We start from the raw sequence: 16,869 nt of genomic DNA, 5'->3' as shown, positions 1-16,869 counted from the left end.
CCTCCCTCTCCCTCCTCCTCGACTCCCAACGGCTCAATCGTCCATGCGTGTCCACGAACACACCGTCACGCCTCCGATCTATCTCCCTGTCCTCGCTCCTAGACGCAATCCTATTTCTAGTCGTTGCCTCGTGCGGTTGCTTTCGGTGTAGCGTTCACTCGTTGGTCTCAAGTGCGACGGCGACCGTTCTATTTGGAAGAAAAACGATCGACGTGCTTCGGTATGGAAAATGTTGGGGGTTTTAAGGCGGTTTACATCGAGGATAGATTAAATTATTTTATTATAATGTCAGATTCATTTTTAAAATACTTTTTATTCCTTCTTGTAGCCTGGGAAAAATTTCCAAGGATCAAATTTGCAGAAACTATGTATTTAAAATAGAGCAAATCGTACTTTCCTTCCACCTGGAACTGTCGCCGCCGCATTTTGTCGTATTTGGTTTTTGGTTGGTAATGGTATTTACTTTAAGTTACAGTATTTAGGTATATCTCTGGGCATGCCTTGGATACGGAAGAGCAATGAGAAACGAGATATACGTATATCCCGAGAAAAGATCCATTTTAGGTTCTCTCCCCCCCCCACCCACTCACACTACCCAACCTCTCCCACTATGTTTTCGTCTGCGTAGCGATTTGGTTTTTACCCGTAGTGTTGACCTACTTCTAGGGACTTCAGGAGCAAGGGCATAATATCTCAGCGCAGACCATCATACAACTGAAAGTAAGTGCGCCTGCTCTTTCGGAGCCCCTCTCCCCTCTCTCCTTATCCTTTTCTTGTCATCGATTCTCCAGACATTCGATTTCGCATTTTTCACGCGGAAAATAGCCGAGAAAATTCTATAAATTTTATTCTACAAATATATCGAATCGAATATATTCCACGTACTTTTATCCTGCATATACCGTGAATTATTCTTTTGGGAAAAAAGAAAAAAATAAAAGAAAGAAAGAAACAAACAAAATTGTAAAAATTAATGAAAGAGAGTTTAAAAAGTTTTCTGTAAAAAAAAAAAGTCGTTTATCTGGCGAATCGATATAGTAACGGAAGTATAAAGGAAGTTTCGAGAATATAGAGATAAAATCCTTGAGAAGGGATAAGAAATCGTATTGAAATTTCCCTTTATGACCGTTAGTTGTATCGAAAGATATACAATTTACCTTGCACCTTCTTATTTTACAACTTCGTTACCAAGTATCGTTTCATTCTTTTATACCCTTCTTCCTCAGGGCCGTGTAGGATAACAGTCTCTGTTTTATCGTGTAAATTTGATAGCAGGAGGAGTGCAAGACGTTCAAGTTACCGATTTTATTGTTAACGTGATGAACACTTGCAGATGTCTGTTACGTACTGTTTAGAAAAATACTCCGTACATAACGAGCGGAGAGGTATTCGATATCTTTTGAAATATTCATGATTAAAGATTCAATGATGCATTAAGTCGAGGCGATGCGTTGAATAAACGCCACGTGTATTTTAATGAGGTGAAACTTTGAACACGAGTGTCTTGAATGTGAGTTTCTCATTAATGAAATATTTATTAATTTATTTATTCAACCTCACGTTCGTTCCGTAATTGTTAGTGATTATTAGATTGCGGATTTTTATGTAAATGCATATTTTTCCATACATTGCATAAACCCTCTTCAAAATAAAACGTTTTTGACGGTTAAAAATCGAGAAAAACGCGCAAGTCACGAGCAATTAACTTTAAAGCTTCGTTAAAAGTATATTAAAATTAGAAAAACTTTGAATTGTTGTAACTCCGAAGATAGTGACTTCCGGTCAACGAATGAACGGTCATCAGAAGCGCGAAACTTTCCCCTTTAAAACGCATTTTCGTTTATCCCGATACGATTTTCGGTTCCTGAGATATCATCGTGTAAAGAAAAGAGTAATTTTTAATCGTTTACTCCGCCATCCTTTCGCTCGCACCTCTTCGCCGAGTTACGGCAAGTTATAACCTTGGATAGATTCTATTACAATTAGGAAAACTTTGAATCGCTGTAACTCCGAAACTACTAACTTTTAATCAACGAATGAACGATCATTAGAACCGTTAAACCGTCACCTTTAAGACACTTGTTCGTTTATCTCGATACTACTTCCGATTCCCGAGATATGATCTTGTAAAGAAAAAATAATTTTTAATCGTTTACTATCGTCTTGTTCGGATCTTTCGCTTTGTACCTCTCTCAAATTTCAGACAAGTGACAGACGCGAAAAACGTAACTCCTAAAAAAATGTAAATCACCCATTCGTAATTTTCGCACAATTTTAAACGAAAATTTGAATTTTTATATCATGGCAACTAAAATGAAATGGCACAATTTTTTTTAAATATATTTTATAAGGATAAATATATGAAAGTTTTAATTATATTATACATTTATGTCAATTTTAATATTGAAATATTTAAATTTATTATTAATCTTTTATTAAATATGAATAATACTAAATGTATTCATATTTGATAGTAATTTTGAAATATTGTGAAAAAATAATTTTTAATGATAGGTTTAATTAGATTAGTTTTATAATGAATTTTCTTTTGTGGAATCTACCAGTGCTCAAAACTTCAATTAAATCGGTGATTTGAATATCTTGCATTCTCTCGTTATGAGAATTTAATTTAAAATTATTTGCAAGCTGGATTACAACGAGAGTAAGTAATAATACGAATAAAATTGTAATTATAATAACTTATAATTGTTGTTTTAAATAAATGTTACAAGTTACGTAACAAACGTGTGAATATTTAAGATTGCTAATGGAGCATTGCTTGTGTACACATCAGGATGGTTTTTAATTTCTGTTCTTTCTTCTATATCTGAGAACAGTTCCAATTTATTCAAGAATAATACAATGCAATTTAAACTTATGTTATATTAATTTTTTGAATGTGGAAAATAAAACAATTGAAAAATACATAAAAGCTTTTGTTTTTGCAAAAACAATACATCTAAATACGTACAATAATATATGAATATTTTAAAATCCATATGAAATGTAATGAGAAATTCTTTCATAGTACGAAATAATTAATTAAAAAAATATAATAATTTATAATTTCTAATAGTACAAAGTACAAAGTAAAGTACATTATGTATTTTAAATATGCTATTGTTGTTAAACTATTGTATAAAATTCAACTATTAACTGGATCATTTTTAATGGAACTTTCTTTTTATCACGAAGCAATTAATATAAGCGAAGTAACAATGGAGTCTTAATTCATCATGAATGAAAAAAATTTTAGTTTAATCTAAAGAGAGTTAAAGTAGATTTAAAAAATGGTAATGGAGAATTAATAACAGTAAAAACAGTAAAATTTTCATTAAAAAAATGAGGAAATTTGAAAAATGAGGTTATTCTTTTATAATTAATATAACGATTAATTTTTATTTTAAAAATATATTATATAGAATTAATCTCAGAAAGAAGAGAAATTTGTAACCGCCTATGACTACAAAATTACACATGTATACATATAGCGTGTTCTACAATCGATGATTTCACTAAATATGATTCTACATGTGAAAACAAAAATTCAAAATAAAAATTTTTCATCAGAGAAAATTTTAAATTTGAATATTCTTTAAAATTGCTGAAAAAAAGAGTCAAAACCATGTGTAAGAATTTTCAAATTTAATTTCTTTCAAACAAAAAAAAAAAAAAAAATAAAAAAGAGGTTCATATTAATTTTATATTCTACTATTTTTCGGTTGTTTTTTTCACGTAAAGTCACTCATTGTGAGACACCTTATATATATATGGCGATGGAAAAGAAAAAAAGAAAGAGGAAAAATTGTAATAAGAAAAGGTATTCGTGAGACGTAAAGAAGGAAACACGGTCCTGTTCTCTCTGCATGCCATTTTACATCCAATATGTCACGCATATTCAACAACGCACTTGTATGAACGAAAGTGCGCGCACGTGCGTGTATTGCATGTTCCATTATTTCCTGTTTCAGAAATTTTATTACAGTCGTAAGTTTTTTCTTTTTTTTTTTTTTTTGAAGATTTATCACAACTTGTTCGCTATGTATTATTACATTAGATGAATGTAGTATCAAATTGTATGCAAATAGATATATTTTTGTACGATTGTGTATACATATGTCCATGTAGGTAAAAAAAAAAAAATATCCGTACACTTGGGTTGTCTCTTTTGACAAAATGCAATTCTGCATTTGCAAAAACAGTTTAAATTTTGATAACCATTTGATTTGATGTTATTCACGATATTTAAATTTTTTTTTTTTGACAAGAACATTTAACATTCCAACATTGATTGAATTATTCGACAGATTTTATGGTATCGAATGATCCCAATTTTTTGATAACGTCGCTATTAATAAATTACTCGATCGAAATTTGTTGAATATCGAAAAAAAAAAAGAATATTATTTTATTATATCGATAAATAATTTGCATTTATAATCTATCCTGACATTGATCTCATAAATATTATTTCTGATCGTCAATCGTGTCATCAATTTTAATATTCGTGCACTGTTGCCACAAATCAACCAAAGTATCCGGATATTCATGAACGGTAATGTATACCTTGAACGTGTACGGTTACCGAAAGCATTTTTTCATCTTACTCACGTGCAAAGTGTTTTTACTTGCCAACAACCTCCTACGAGAAGGGTAATTGGAATTTATTTTCCAATTAAAGTGGATAATGATAAATATCAGACAGAAGACATAAGAGGTCCATACTTCATTGAAATAAGTTATAATGTAAAATGTTCTCGTGTATTCTATATTATATATACATATATATACTATATTAAATCTTTTCTTAATGTACACTATTCATGCCCATAGCTAGAGTTATTAAAATAGATTATATCCGCTATACTAGAATTAGTTTTCCTATTCTTTTATTTGTACACTTGTTTATAAATACAATTTTAAACGATGCTTGTGCAACATTCGATGTACCAAAAGGAAGTGAAAATATTTTTCTAGAAACTGTTACCAGAAATTTTATTACATAAGTTTACTTGCATCCACTCGAGTTCTGAATAAGTATTTCTGACCAGTATTTTTGCATGATTGCTCTCAGAATTTAAAACTGTGCGTGGAATAATAAGTATGTTAATTAGATTGACTTTTTTTACTTTCATTTATACACATTTACATTTTTTGTTTTTTCAAATTCGATTCAAAACCTTTATTTGTAGAAATTCATTAATAATCATCATACAGATTCACTTGGCAAAATATTAACTGGAATCATATTCTAAGAGATATGTAAATATAATGAGAAATTAGTCGGCTTTAAAAAAACATCAATTTCTTCGTTCAAAGAGATAAATAAGTTGGAGGTAATTCTTCTTTTTGTGTCTTGAATCATTACTACAAACTTTACTTCAAACAACATTTACCTTGAAACATGTCGTGCAAGATGAAAGTTTTGATAAGTTTTGATAAGTAGTTAAAGTATCTTTGATCAAGATACTTCTTCTTGCATCATAAAGATACATATTTCTCAACCGCAAAACATATTCTAATTATAGAATAGCTCATAAAATAGATCATGAATACCTAATTTGTTATTTGTTATTTAACATCCACTTGGGAAATTTTCATTCTTGATTCTGTTTAGTCGAATACGTTGAATTAGCTTCTATGGGCAAACACACTTGAATATTATCCATTTCAACACCTTTTATATTTACCTCTTTGTCATGCTTGTTACGTAAAGTATCTATTTTTATTTCGCGTTCAGTGATTCAATATCACTGATGATTATGCAAAGTACTTTAAAATCGTGTAACAAATAATTTAAAATATAATTTAAACTGTATTCCTTTCGAAAATTCGTTGAAAAGTTGATATTTTTTTTTTTTCAAAACAATTTTCTTTCAAAGTTTAAGTTTCCCGTGTAATTAATAATAAAAAAACGAACACGTTCGAGTGTTTCCCATCAATAATCCGCACTTTGTAAAAATATATATCGTGTACAGTTCATTATTCAACTAGACGAGCAGCTTAATAATCTTCTTGCAAGAATCATACGTTTAACTATTAACTACAAGTGTTTCGATCCCAATCATATTTCACTGTCGAGATTATAAATTAATACTTAACTCTTTGCTATGACCACGTCACATGGAAAGATCAAGATGAAATATTATAACTAATCCCCATTTAGCGATTCACGGAACTATTTCTAATTAAAATTTCATTTACATTTGTAGAATCCATTCTGCGATAACATACATCTTCGATTTTTCATTTCGTAACTCGCAGAGGTTAATCGCAATTTATACCCATCTTTATCAAATTCATAATTCCCATAATATACGCAAAACGATGCGATTAAACAAAATTAAATAATTCACCAAGAACCATGATTAATCTTCGAATCACTAAGAATAACCTAACCTAAAAATAACCTTTCCAAAAAAGATGCATTTCATCAAATACTTTCCAATATCAGAAATCTCCAGAGACAAAAATTACAAAATCAAGTCATCATACTCCGATTAATCCGACGATCGAGCAAGAAAATAACATAAAAACGAATACACGCACAGTTTTCTCAACGCGCTTTCTCTCTCTCTCTATCTCTGTCCGCAGTCCTCTTCCTCCTATTCTTCTCTCTCTCTCTCTCTCTCTTCTTCTGCCTCTTTGTAATAAAATTCACCACCCACGATTTTTCTCCGCTGCTCCTCTTTCCTTACACCCTCCCCCCCTCTGTCTCTCTTTCTCCGCCTGTGGCACAAACCGACGAGTACCGAGAGACACTCCTTGTCGAGGGCTCTCGCGGAAGAAAGCGGTAACGACGTAACACTGTTGGAAACGTAACAGGGAGAGCCAGGCGAGCCTGGACCACCGGGGCCACCCGGTCCTCCGGGTGCCGAGGGTCTTCCCGGCCACGAGGGAAGGCAAGGAGCTCCGGGTGACGTTGGGCCGCCGGGTGAAAAGGGGACACCGGGATCGACCGGGCCGATTGGTCCGCCTGGTACACCTGGACTCGCGGGTCCTAAGGTAAATGACTCGATATGCTCTTTCATTTTCGTTTGGTGATGAGTTTTCGCGGAAGAGGCTCGATTTTTGGAGAATAAAGAACTAACAGAGTTGCGCTACAATTCAAGTTTGCTGGTTTTATTTTTAAAAAGTGAAGGAATTCAAAAGTGTTCGTAATAAGTGATGAATAAGCGTGGAGGGATATTTTTCAGTCGAGATATGTTATATTGTTGGTATTGGAAGTAATTGTTAAGTTGTTTCCGAATATTTTTAGCATCGAAGAAAATTTTAGGTTGGATTTTAATCCAGTTTATTTGATTTCGGTGGTGATTAGTATTTTTGGTGTCCAGTATTGGCCAATTGGGTTAAGTTTTGATGGATTGGCATTGCAGAGTGTTCCTGACTAGTTTTGACTAGTTTCGTTAATGCTGATTTTAACTTGGTCAAAACAAGTAGAGAATATTGGTATTGTTTAACTAGTTAAACTTGCAATAGGATTGACGACAGATGGCGTTGATAAACTAGTTTTGTCTGGTCGTATCGAGTATTGGAATTGGAATTTGAGTTCTGACCTTTACATGTACATTATTTTATAGCAAAGACTGTCCAAGACAGTTGTTCGTGAATTAACGTGATATCTTTGAAATAATGTAAATAACAATCCTTCGTAAAACTGATCTTCATTTTGAAATTACTTGAATATGGATATAACAAGTATTCTGATTCGATAAAGAGATGATAACTTTTCTTAATTCGAGATACAAGAGAACTCACTCACCCTGAAAATTTTAATTTTAATTGGAAACTTGGTGGCAAAGAACAGCTTTCGTTCTTGCAGAAAATCACTTTGAAAGGGTGAAATCAACTCCCAGAGTTTATGAAGTCTTTTCTTGTTTCGAATATAAAATACATAAAACTTTATACGTATATATATATATACACGTTATTTAGTTTCTTTTTTATTAAGGAGAAACCGTAGCGAGAAGTCAGTGTAAATTTTCATTGTAACTTGAGGAATATTGTGTTGCAACGCGAAAAGGATCATCTAGTATCTTTATCATATTCACTTTAAAGGTATAATTTTTTACAAGAATCATTTCTTCAACAAATTTCTTATCTTTCCAATTATGAAATTTTCTGGCCAAAAATTTAAAAAATAAATCCATCAATTTACTAATCAAACGCACTCGATTACTTTTTCACTATAAACCAAACCGACGATAATTTAATTTTTCCATCGAAACTTGAATAAACAAATAATGGTTTTTACTGAAGCAATATTCTCACGATTAAAAAATATTAAGCTTATTAACCACGATCAAAGTATTCTGGAAAACTGCTTACATTCGAGCAAATAAAAGGGAAGGAAGAGGATGCATCGACTTTGATTAGGCCGATTTCCTTCGATTCCTCTTATTGACCTAATTGGGCTGCGATCGTAGAAGCTTCATTTTACAATTGGCTGTTAGAGATACCTCAAAAATCTCTGTCTACCAACCTTTTACTTCTCCTATTGGGCGACTTTACTTTTGTCCAAGTGCTCGATGGATTTTCTCCAAAATTTTCTATAGATAACATGTAAAAAAAAGAGAGTGGATCAGTGTGTAAAAGAAAGCATGCTTGTTGAATTTCAATCGGTGTACTTTTTTCCTTTATTTTCCAATATTTCTTTTGACATTATAACTCTGTGAGAAATCTAGAAATAAAATTATGATGTAGAATGCTCGTTAGGAGTTAAGCATTGAGAAGAGAATGTATATGAATAAAATTTGTGCAAAATTGCACTCGTAAAGGTTAATGGTAAAGCTTTCCCTGCTTCTCTAATATACTTTTGCACTTAAATTAATTAGCACGTACTCTGTGTGCGTGTCTTTAAAGTTACGTAGCGTCGCCTAACGTATACGTGTATTGTGATTCTCACAAAGAATAAAACAACAAGCAATTTAATTAAACAAATTCGTTTCGCTTACGTATCTGAATGATAATTAATTGGAAATAAAATCCTGTTTCGTTCGAAATAAATCATTCAAACGAGGTGAAATTGATTTTTGATATAAAGTTTAATCAAAAAAGTAGAAATATAATATAAACTTCATCTGATGCAATAATTATCAAACAATTTATTAAATGATTTAATCGTTTGTGCGTTTGATGCGATTAATTTTTAATCAATTTTTCTAAAAATTTTCTTTAATCTCCAAAAAAGAATATGCAACATTTCCACGATATTTCCAAATAAAAATAAATGCTTCCCAATATTTCACCGTTATAAAATACAATCTCCTCCCAGTAGTAATTAGCATTTTTTAAAATTAAAAACGATATATATCAACATCAAATGTCCCGGCCAGATTCCCTATCAAACTCGTTAATCTCCTTCCAAGACGTTCATTAATTGAAGCAACGTTATTCTCGGCAGGGTGACAAGGGTGATAGAGGCGACCGAGGTATAACAACGTCTTTGAACGGGGAACCATTTGCAACTGGAGTATTCGAAGGACCCCCTGGTCCACCAGGACCACCTGGTAAGTATATATACATATACATATATATATATACACGGTATAATTTAAATTCTCTCCAGACTGATAATATATTAATGCAGCATAATAAGACCACATGAAGCGATTTAAATTATGTTTTCTAGATCTCTTAAGTCCATACTTATAAGGTGTCTTATAACATGAGAGATTCATTTCGAAGGAGATTTATAATAAGATATATATTATTGATGATAATAATGGATTATATTGTTCTGCTGAGATACCGTTTCGTTTTTTAATAAAATTCTGAGAATATTCTGAGAGTGTTATGGAATATTTATAAGTACTTGGAATTCTCGAAGAACCGGAAACTTAAGAGAAAGCGAGGAATTTTGAGACAAAGCATACGTTTTGCTCTCTTAAAAAATAGCAATTCAGGAAAAATGAATATTTATATTTTTACAAACTTTTTCTATCCTTATTGAAGTGGATGTTTCATGTTACCAGTCACTTTGTACGTGTAAATATTATCACATTTCTAGACGTTCCTTGAACTTTGTAAAATATGTATTTAAATCTGCATAATTTTTATTGGAAACAAAATTTTCCATCTGCATTTTTCTAAATTAAATTAATTCTTTTTCAATACTTTTTATTGGAATTGTATATTTCACAAAAAGAAGAAAAAAGTTTATACAGAGTGTGTGTAAAAGCGAAATTACATTTAAGTGTATCGTTGCATCATTAGAGAGAATGTGTAAATTTTCGTAAAACGTGGTATTAGAAAACGGAAGATTCATATTACCAATTATACCAATTACAACAGATTATTCGTGTTCGTTTAGGAAATTTGGGCAACAATATTTGTACACTCGTTATCTCAGTTGGCTTTTTTGCATTTTTTCCTCGTCTACAATCTACTTATATTTCAATCCAAAATACACAGAAAATTAAGCAGAGAAGCTTTACATTTACTTAAAGATTTTCACTCTAGGAAATTTGCTCGTTCAAGCTACGTTTCCAAAAAGATGGATTGCAATTTAAATATTCATATTGTTAATTGAACGTTCAAAGGCATTATATAACTTTTTTGAAGTATTTTTATAACGTATATTTGTTTAAGAGGAATTATCGTTTCGAAATTTTATTTGATAATATTCGTATCATTGAAAAAATGTGGATGAAAAAATTTTGATTCGCAAAAATTGTTTTACGAAGAATTTGAACGTCGCTCGAATCTCTCGAATCTTTAATATAATTTTTAAAAAGTTCGAGGAAATTTCGACTTTTAATCAAGCCTACGAATATTCTTGAAACTGCTTGCTTTGTTTCGAGGAAGATTATTTTGGGACAAACAATTTTCTTCTTCGAGCAAATGTATTCGAAATTTCAATTTCACGTGTACACGTTAATTTCTATTCGATCCAAGGATAATTTAAAATTGCAGCTTATGTTTGCTTTATAAGAATCGTACGATGTTCTCTCTGTTAAAATTCACAAACGTCAATTTATCAACGTCATTTTTTCGAATCGTAAAGAAAGTCATCCCTTACGTTATGTTCAGAGAAATAATTTCACTTCCTCCTTTGACACAGTTAGATGAGAAGAAATGATCGAATGAACGGGATGACTGAAGCATTAGAGGCTATCTCTCGATAGCCTTGAGCTATGGTAAAAGAGCGTGTGACATCGTTTAACGAAGCAAAGAAAGATATCCTTGTGATGCGTTAGGAAGAAAAATTCTATTCTCTGAAAAAAAAGGATCCACTTTGAAACAAAGCAATTCCATTTCAAATCGTACATTTTTGATACCATTCATCGTTTCTATGATATATTCGTATGCAGTTAATCAAAATTAATCGAAATGAACATCTTTTGCACATTCATACTCGAATACAGGGTGTTGATATATCGAACGATCGACGATTATTTTTTAAGTCGTAAACAATTTAATATTTTCAACGAAGCAAGATGGAGATGAATTTTTTTTCTCAAGAATTCTTCTTTTTTTTTAATACACCTCATTCTATCTCCATTTCGATATAATGCAAAATTGATCGATGAGTCGAGCGGAATTTTTGCATACCAATACTTTTATGTTTGTTTAATCTAAAATCGACTCTTCAAAAATCGCCCACGAATACATTAACACTCTACGTAAATGCAAAAAGATGTTTGCATCCAGTTTTTGTTTTGTATTCATACTCCATTTCAATCTTTTTGTTGGAGTGTCTTAGAAAATATTACAGAAATATTTTCCACTTTTTAAAACTATTCATTAACAAATCTTACGAGCCTTAACAGATGTAATATTTTCTAGGATAATCTAACGATACATGCATCGCACAAACAAATAATCCGAGGATGAAGTATTTCTCAATAGGTAATTTGCAAAGCTATATATCTCACAATAAAACATGTACACGTTATTCACAAACAATTCAACAACAGATTGAAACCGATCCAACTTTGTACTCTCCTAGTATTTATCCAATATCATTAAACTTGTGGCATTGTATCATTCCTGGATAAATGAACGTCAAACAATACGTAATAGTAAAGCTCGTTAATATAAAATTAATACAAACAAAAATTTTTTATTTTAAAAACAGACATAAAAAAACAATCTAATATAAACAATTATAAAAATTGTACAAACAAAGATTAAAGACATTACTATAGATACTTTTGATAAAATTATTATATGTTAATATAAATTACGTAAAGCGGATTTTAATCAAAAATTTCAAATCATTCCAATATAAACAATTATAAAAATTGTACAAACAAAGATTAAAGACATTACTTTTGATAAAATTACCGTTAACATAAATTACGTAAAAAGGATTTTCGATCAAAAACTGCACACTTCGAATCATTGTACTTTTTCTTTTTTAGAAAAAGAATGAGTATCTCGATTTAACGACCTTCCTTAATAGTGTTTCGTCACGTTTTTGCCGCAACGTTGATACGACTTGTGGAAAATAAGGAAAAGTGACAGTGGAGGAGGGAGCACACTTTGGTTCGAGTGGTTACACACGTACAAAGTGAACGTGATCAGATTTCGCTAATCTAGCGCCCCCTCTAGCGAGCTGCTATCTTCTTGCACTGGAATTGATTCGCATTAAGGTGCGCCTCCTATTCGATGCAGCCTTCATTTCAATCGATCGGAATGTAGCACAGTTAATGCCCCTTCAGAGATGGAACTGTTATTCGAGTTTACTATGGGATACTAGCAACTGTAAATCTACATTCACGATATTCCTACCGTTAACGAATCGATTGTCTCTTGGATGATTTCGCTTTGTCGTATTAATTTAAATTAATTTTATTATCGAGATGAAATTTCGATTGGAGAAAATTCGATTTTTATTAGCACATAATGGATACTCTTTTCTTATCGGTTTTGTCTTGAAGGGAAATAATTGGAACAAGCTGTCTTCAATTCGAAAAACAGGAAAGATATACAAAACAGAGTCTCTATAACTGCTTTCTTATTAACAATTAGTATCTCTTCTCGATATTTTATGCGCAAATATTATTTATGTAAGAATGTAAGAAAGATTATATCCCTTTCTTTTTAAATTTACAAAAAGTTGCACAACGCAATCAGCTTCAACGATTTACGAGAAAATGTTTTCACTTCACGGGACGCGGTGTAATAAATAATTCCCTTCTAATCTCGGATTAGTGTTTGAATCGAAAAAAATTGGTGGTAAGCTTTCCAAACGATTCCAACAACGAATATCACGCGAGATTTATCACTTGTCTCTGGTATTTACTCAAACGAAATCTAAAAATGATTGTGCAATCGAGAGGAAAGTTTATCTCAACTATTTATCAAATAATCTGACTTCTGGATTTGCAGCACGAGAAGAAACAGAGAAATATAGGGTGCGCCAAGAAACGAAGAAAAATTCTCGAAACTATTCATCCTTCCAAGTAATAAAATCGCATAATAAAATTTCGATCGGATGTGAAATCAGAGCCGAGTATCATCAAATTAAAAAGAAAACGCCCTGTACGACTGGAGCGTATAAATCCACCCACGAAATACGTGGGAACGGTGATCCTGAGATAGTATATCACGCGTTTTCTGCGCTTTCTAGCCATCATTTGTCCACGTACACGCGCGTGGAAAGCAGTGAGCGCAACAAAAGCGATTTACGACCGAGCTCGGGTATCAAATGCCTAAGTATAGCCTTAAGCCTCGATTCCTCATTTCAGTTCCTTCCAAAAGTTTATTCGAACGTTAATTCGTTTTATCACGACGAGGAGGAAAAATTCAAAATATAAAATAAAACATAATAAAATGATTATTAATATTCTCTTGCAAAATTGACTAATAATAGTAGAACTAAGAAATACAATCGAGCAAAAAGCAAGGGTTAATTATCTTCCTCCAACATCTTCCTCCCTCTCCTTTAAAATACATCTTATTAATTCAAGATTTACAACGATTCCACATTTCAGTTCCTTCCAAAAGTTTATTCGAACGTTAATTCGTTTTATCACGACGAGGAGGAAAAATTCAAAATATAAAATAAAACATAATAAAATGATTATTAAAATTGACTAATAATAGTGGATAAAATTTAAATCCCTCTGATGCCACGTATTCCAATTACTAAGAAATACAATCGAGCAAAAAGCAAGGGTTAATTATCTTCCTCCAACATCTTCCTCCCTCTCCTTTAAAATACATCTTATTAATTCAAGATTTACAACGATTCCACATTTCAGTTCCTTCCAAAAGTTTATTCGAACGTTAATTCGTTTTATCACGACGAGGAGGAAAAATTCAAAATATAAAATAAAACATAATAAAATGATTATTAATATTCTCTTGCAAAATTGACTAATAATAGTAGATAAAATTTAAATCCCTCTGATGCCACGTATTCCAATTACTAAGAAATACAATCGAGCAAAAAGCAAGGGTCAATTAATTATCTTCCTCCAACATCTTCCTCCCTCTCCTTTGAAATACATCTTACTAATTCAAGATTTACAACAATGTTACTTGCACACAGGCTTTAACGGTACGTACATTCGTGTAAACAATTTCACTCGTGCAGATCGATTACCGAATTAGCATTTTAAAAATCTTTAATAACTAAAAGTTCAAAACTGCCACGTACAATTTTATATATATAAATATAAATAAACGATATTGCCCACTTAGAGTCGAGACCGGTTTAAATGGGGAGACGACTCCAGTCTGAATTCAATCGAATGGAAGAAGGTGAAATATCGCGTATAAACTCAGTGAAACGTCCGCTCTCCAAGAATTCTAAGAATTGAAGCTTAAGCGGGTTAACGTCCCGTCAATTTGTCCTAATAAATCCGTCTCGAGAGATGCTAATTCCAAAAAAAAATCGATATTGCACGTAACACGCACACGCACACGCACAGCAGAGAGAAATACGAAGGAATAATATTCCAACCCTCGAGAGAGGGGGTAGCTCCTCCGATGATAATCGATCTATGCATGATGAGAGAGAGAGAGAGAGAGAGAGAGTGCGTGCGCGAAACGAGAGAAGCGTTTTATTTCATGCACGTGATGTACACGCACACAGGGCCCCAGGGCGAGAAGGGGGAGCTGGGTCCGACGGGACCACCCGGTCTGCCGGGAGAGAAGGGTGCCCGGGGGAAGCAAGGGAAGAGGGTAAGCTTCAGCGAGGTCCTCCGGCGAACGACCACCGACCAAATCGAGACCGTACGAAACCGTACTCCCCCTCCCCTTCTTCTTTCTTTTTTTCGAAACACTTTTTCGAAAATATATACATCCTTCTTCCCCCTCTTCATCCACCTGAAAATTTTCCTTAACATTCAACCACACTTCTCCCCCCCTTTTTTAATTGGGAATTTGTGAAATTCCTCTGTGATGCGTATCTGCACGTAACGGGAAAGAGCATTGCTAGGTAGAAATTGCTCAACGTAAGCAAGGGTATGCATGACTCTGGTTGGAACTGGTTAACGTTGATTTCCTGCAATTCGGAGCCATTCAACTCGTCAAATATTATCGACGAATTGTGCTCTTGCCTGGTCGGATGGGCGAGAAAATGTACGTACAGCGCGTGATGTATATTCGAGAATAAAGTCACTTTATCTTTACGGGAAGAGACTGTTAATAAGTTGTTTCTTTCGATTCGAGTGATTCGATTCTGGGCTGGAGTGTTTTCTATTCTCGAGTGTGTTTCGCGTTGCAATCGTAGAATGCGAAAACGGGAGGCATAAATAAATAAATAGATAGATAAAAGTTGATTAAAATTATCGTTCTCGAGTATAAAATTCTTTCTTTATTCTCCGTCGAAATTTAAAACGCGCGTTAACGTCTAGATTCCGGAAATGAAATCGATGTAAAAGTTCAAGATCCAGGTTCAAAGTCGCTTGCCACCCCGATCGGTTGCGGAATGACGTGACGGTTTATGTATTCACGCTTTGAAACACCTGCATGGAAATCACGAAAGAAAGCACATGCACGATCTTATCGAGCACGCATGCGAGCATGCTGGCACACCGTATGGCACGATCACCTGCCTCTTCTCGTTTAATAAACTGAGAAACGAGTAACCGTTAAATTGCATCGTCGTTCCGATGATGGATGGACACGACGACGTTCTCTTTTGCGTCGAGACTAACGATTTTGCGAAACGCTTGACTGATATAAAATTGTCTCGACGCACCAAGGGATCTTCCTCGGTCCCGAAGTCACCGTCCAGAACTCGATGCGCGAGTTGATTGAACCGCAAGAGAAAAGGAAAAGGCAAATGAGAAAAGTAGAAACGTTGGTGGCAGCAAATAACACGTACCCTCCAAGTGCAGTATAAATTTAAAAAACACCTCCTCGAGCCGCTACTATTTGCGTCGCAGAAGAGATTAAACCGCGATAAAAAAAAAGGGGGATGCCTTCCTCGCAGTAAGGAAAATGTACTCTCTTCTGACGATGGATGTGACCAAATTACACACACCTGCGCACCGAATAGAAAGAAACCACAGAAAAGATAAGAATAATTAACTTCAACTTATTATATTTCTTTACTTTTTAAGGCTTGAAACCGTAAGTATGCTCGCATATTTATCAAATCGACGTTCTCCCGGATATCTCGAAAGACAAATAACGGGGAAAAAAGAAAAAGAGAAAAAGGAAAAGCGATCGTTTCGAATCGTTAATTAAGTCAGCTGGTTCGCGGTCGAGTGGAACGCCGATAAAATCACCGTGCACCACCACCTCTCTCGTTTCTATATCTGTATCGAATGTATCATATCGACGGAACGAGTCGCGATCGATATTCTGGTAACGCACGATCCTCGGATAGCGAGGAGAAGGTTCGAGAAAGTCGCGACAGAAAGGGTATATATGATATATATATATATATTTCTATACTGGGTGACTCGT

The 16,869-nt window shown here is 33.4% G+C and overlaps 1 protein-coding gene across 22 annotated transcripts in view; it reads left to right on the top strand.

Moving 5' to 3' along the window:
- Window positions 1-16,869, top strand: part of LOC107992684 (collagen alpha chain CG42342) — a 194,021-nt gene that overhangs the window by 159,769 nt on the left and 17,383 nt on the right. For 13 of the 22 annotated variants that reach the window (XR_009832234.1, XM_062083206.1, XM_062083203.1 and 10 more), the window contains 4 exons: window positions 667-720; window positions 6,826-7,005; window positions 9,404-9,509; window positions 15,047-15,135. Coding sequence is in view for 21 of the 22 variants with exons in the window: in XM_062083206.1 (XP_061939190.1) it covers window positions 667-720; window positions 6,826-7,005; window positions 9,404-9,509; window positions 15,047-15,135 (429 nt within the window). In the remaining variant the exon portion in view is untranslated. The remainder of the gene's footprint in view (window positions 1-666; window positions 721-6,825; window positions 7,006-9,403; window positions 9,510-15,046; window positions 15,136-16,869) is intronic. The other 9 variants (XM_062083219.1, XM_062083220.1, XM_062083213.1 and 6 more) reach the window with 2 other exon arrangements.

This window comes from Apis cerana, linkage group LG12 (assembly GCF_029169275.1).
Source record: "Apis cerana isolate GH-2021 linkage group LG12, AcerK_1.0, whole genome shotgun sequence".
In the NCBI taxonomy this organism is placed as follows: domain Eukaryota; kingdom Metazoa; phylum Arthropoda; class Insecta; order Hymenoptera; family Apidae; genus Apis; species Apis cerana.
This window is presented reverse-complemented; position numbering and strand designations above follow the sequence as displayed.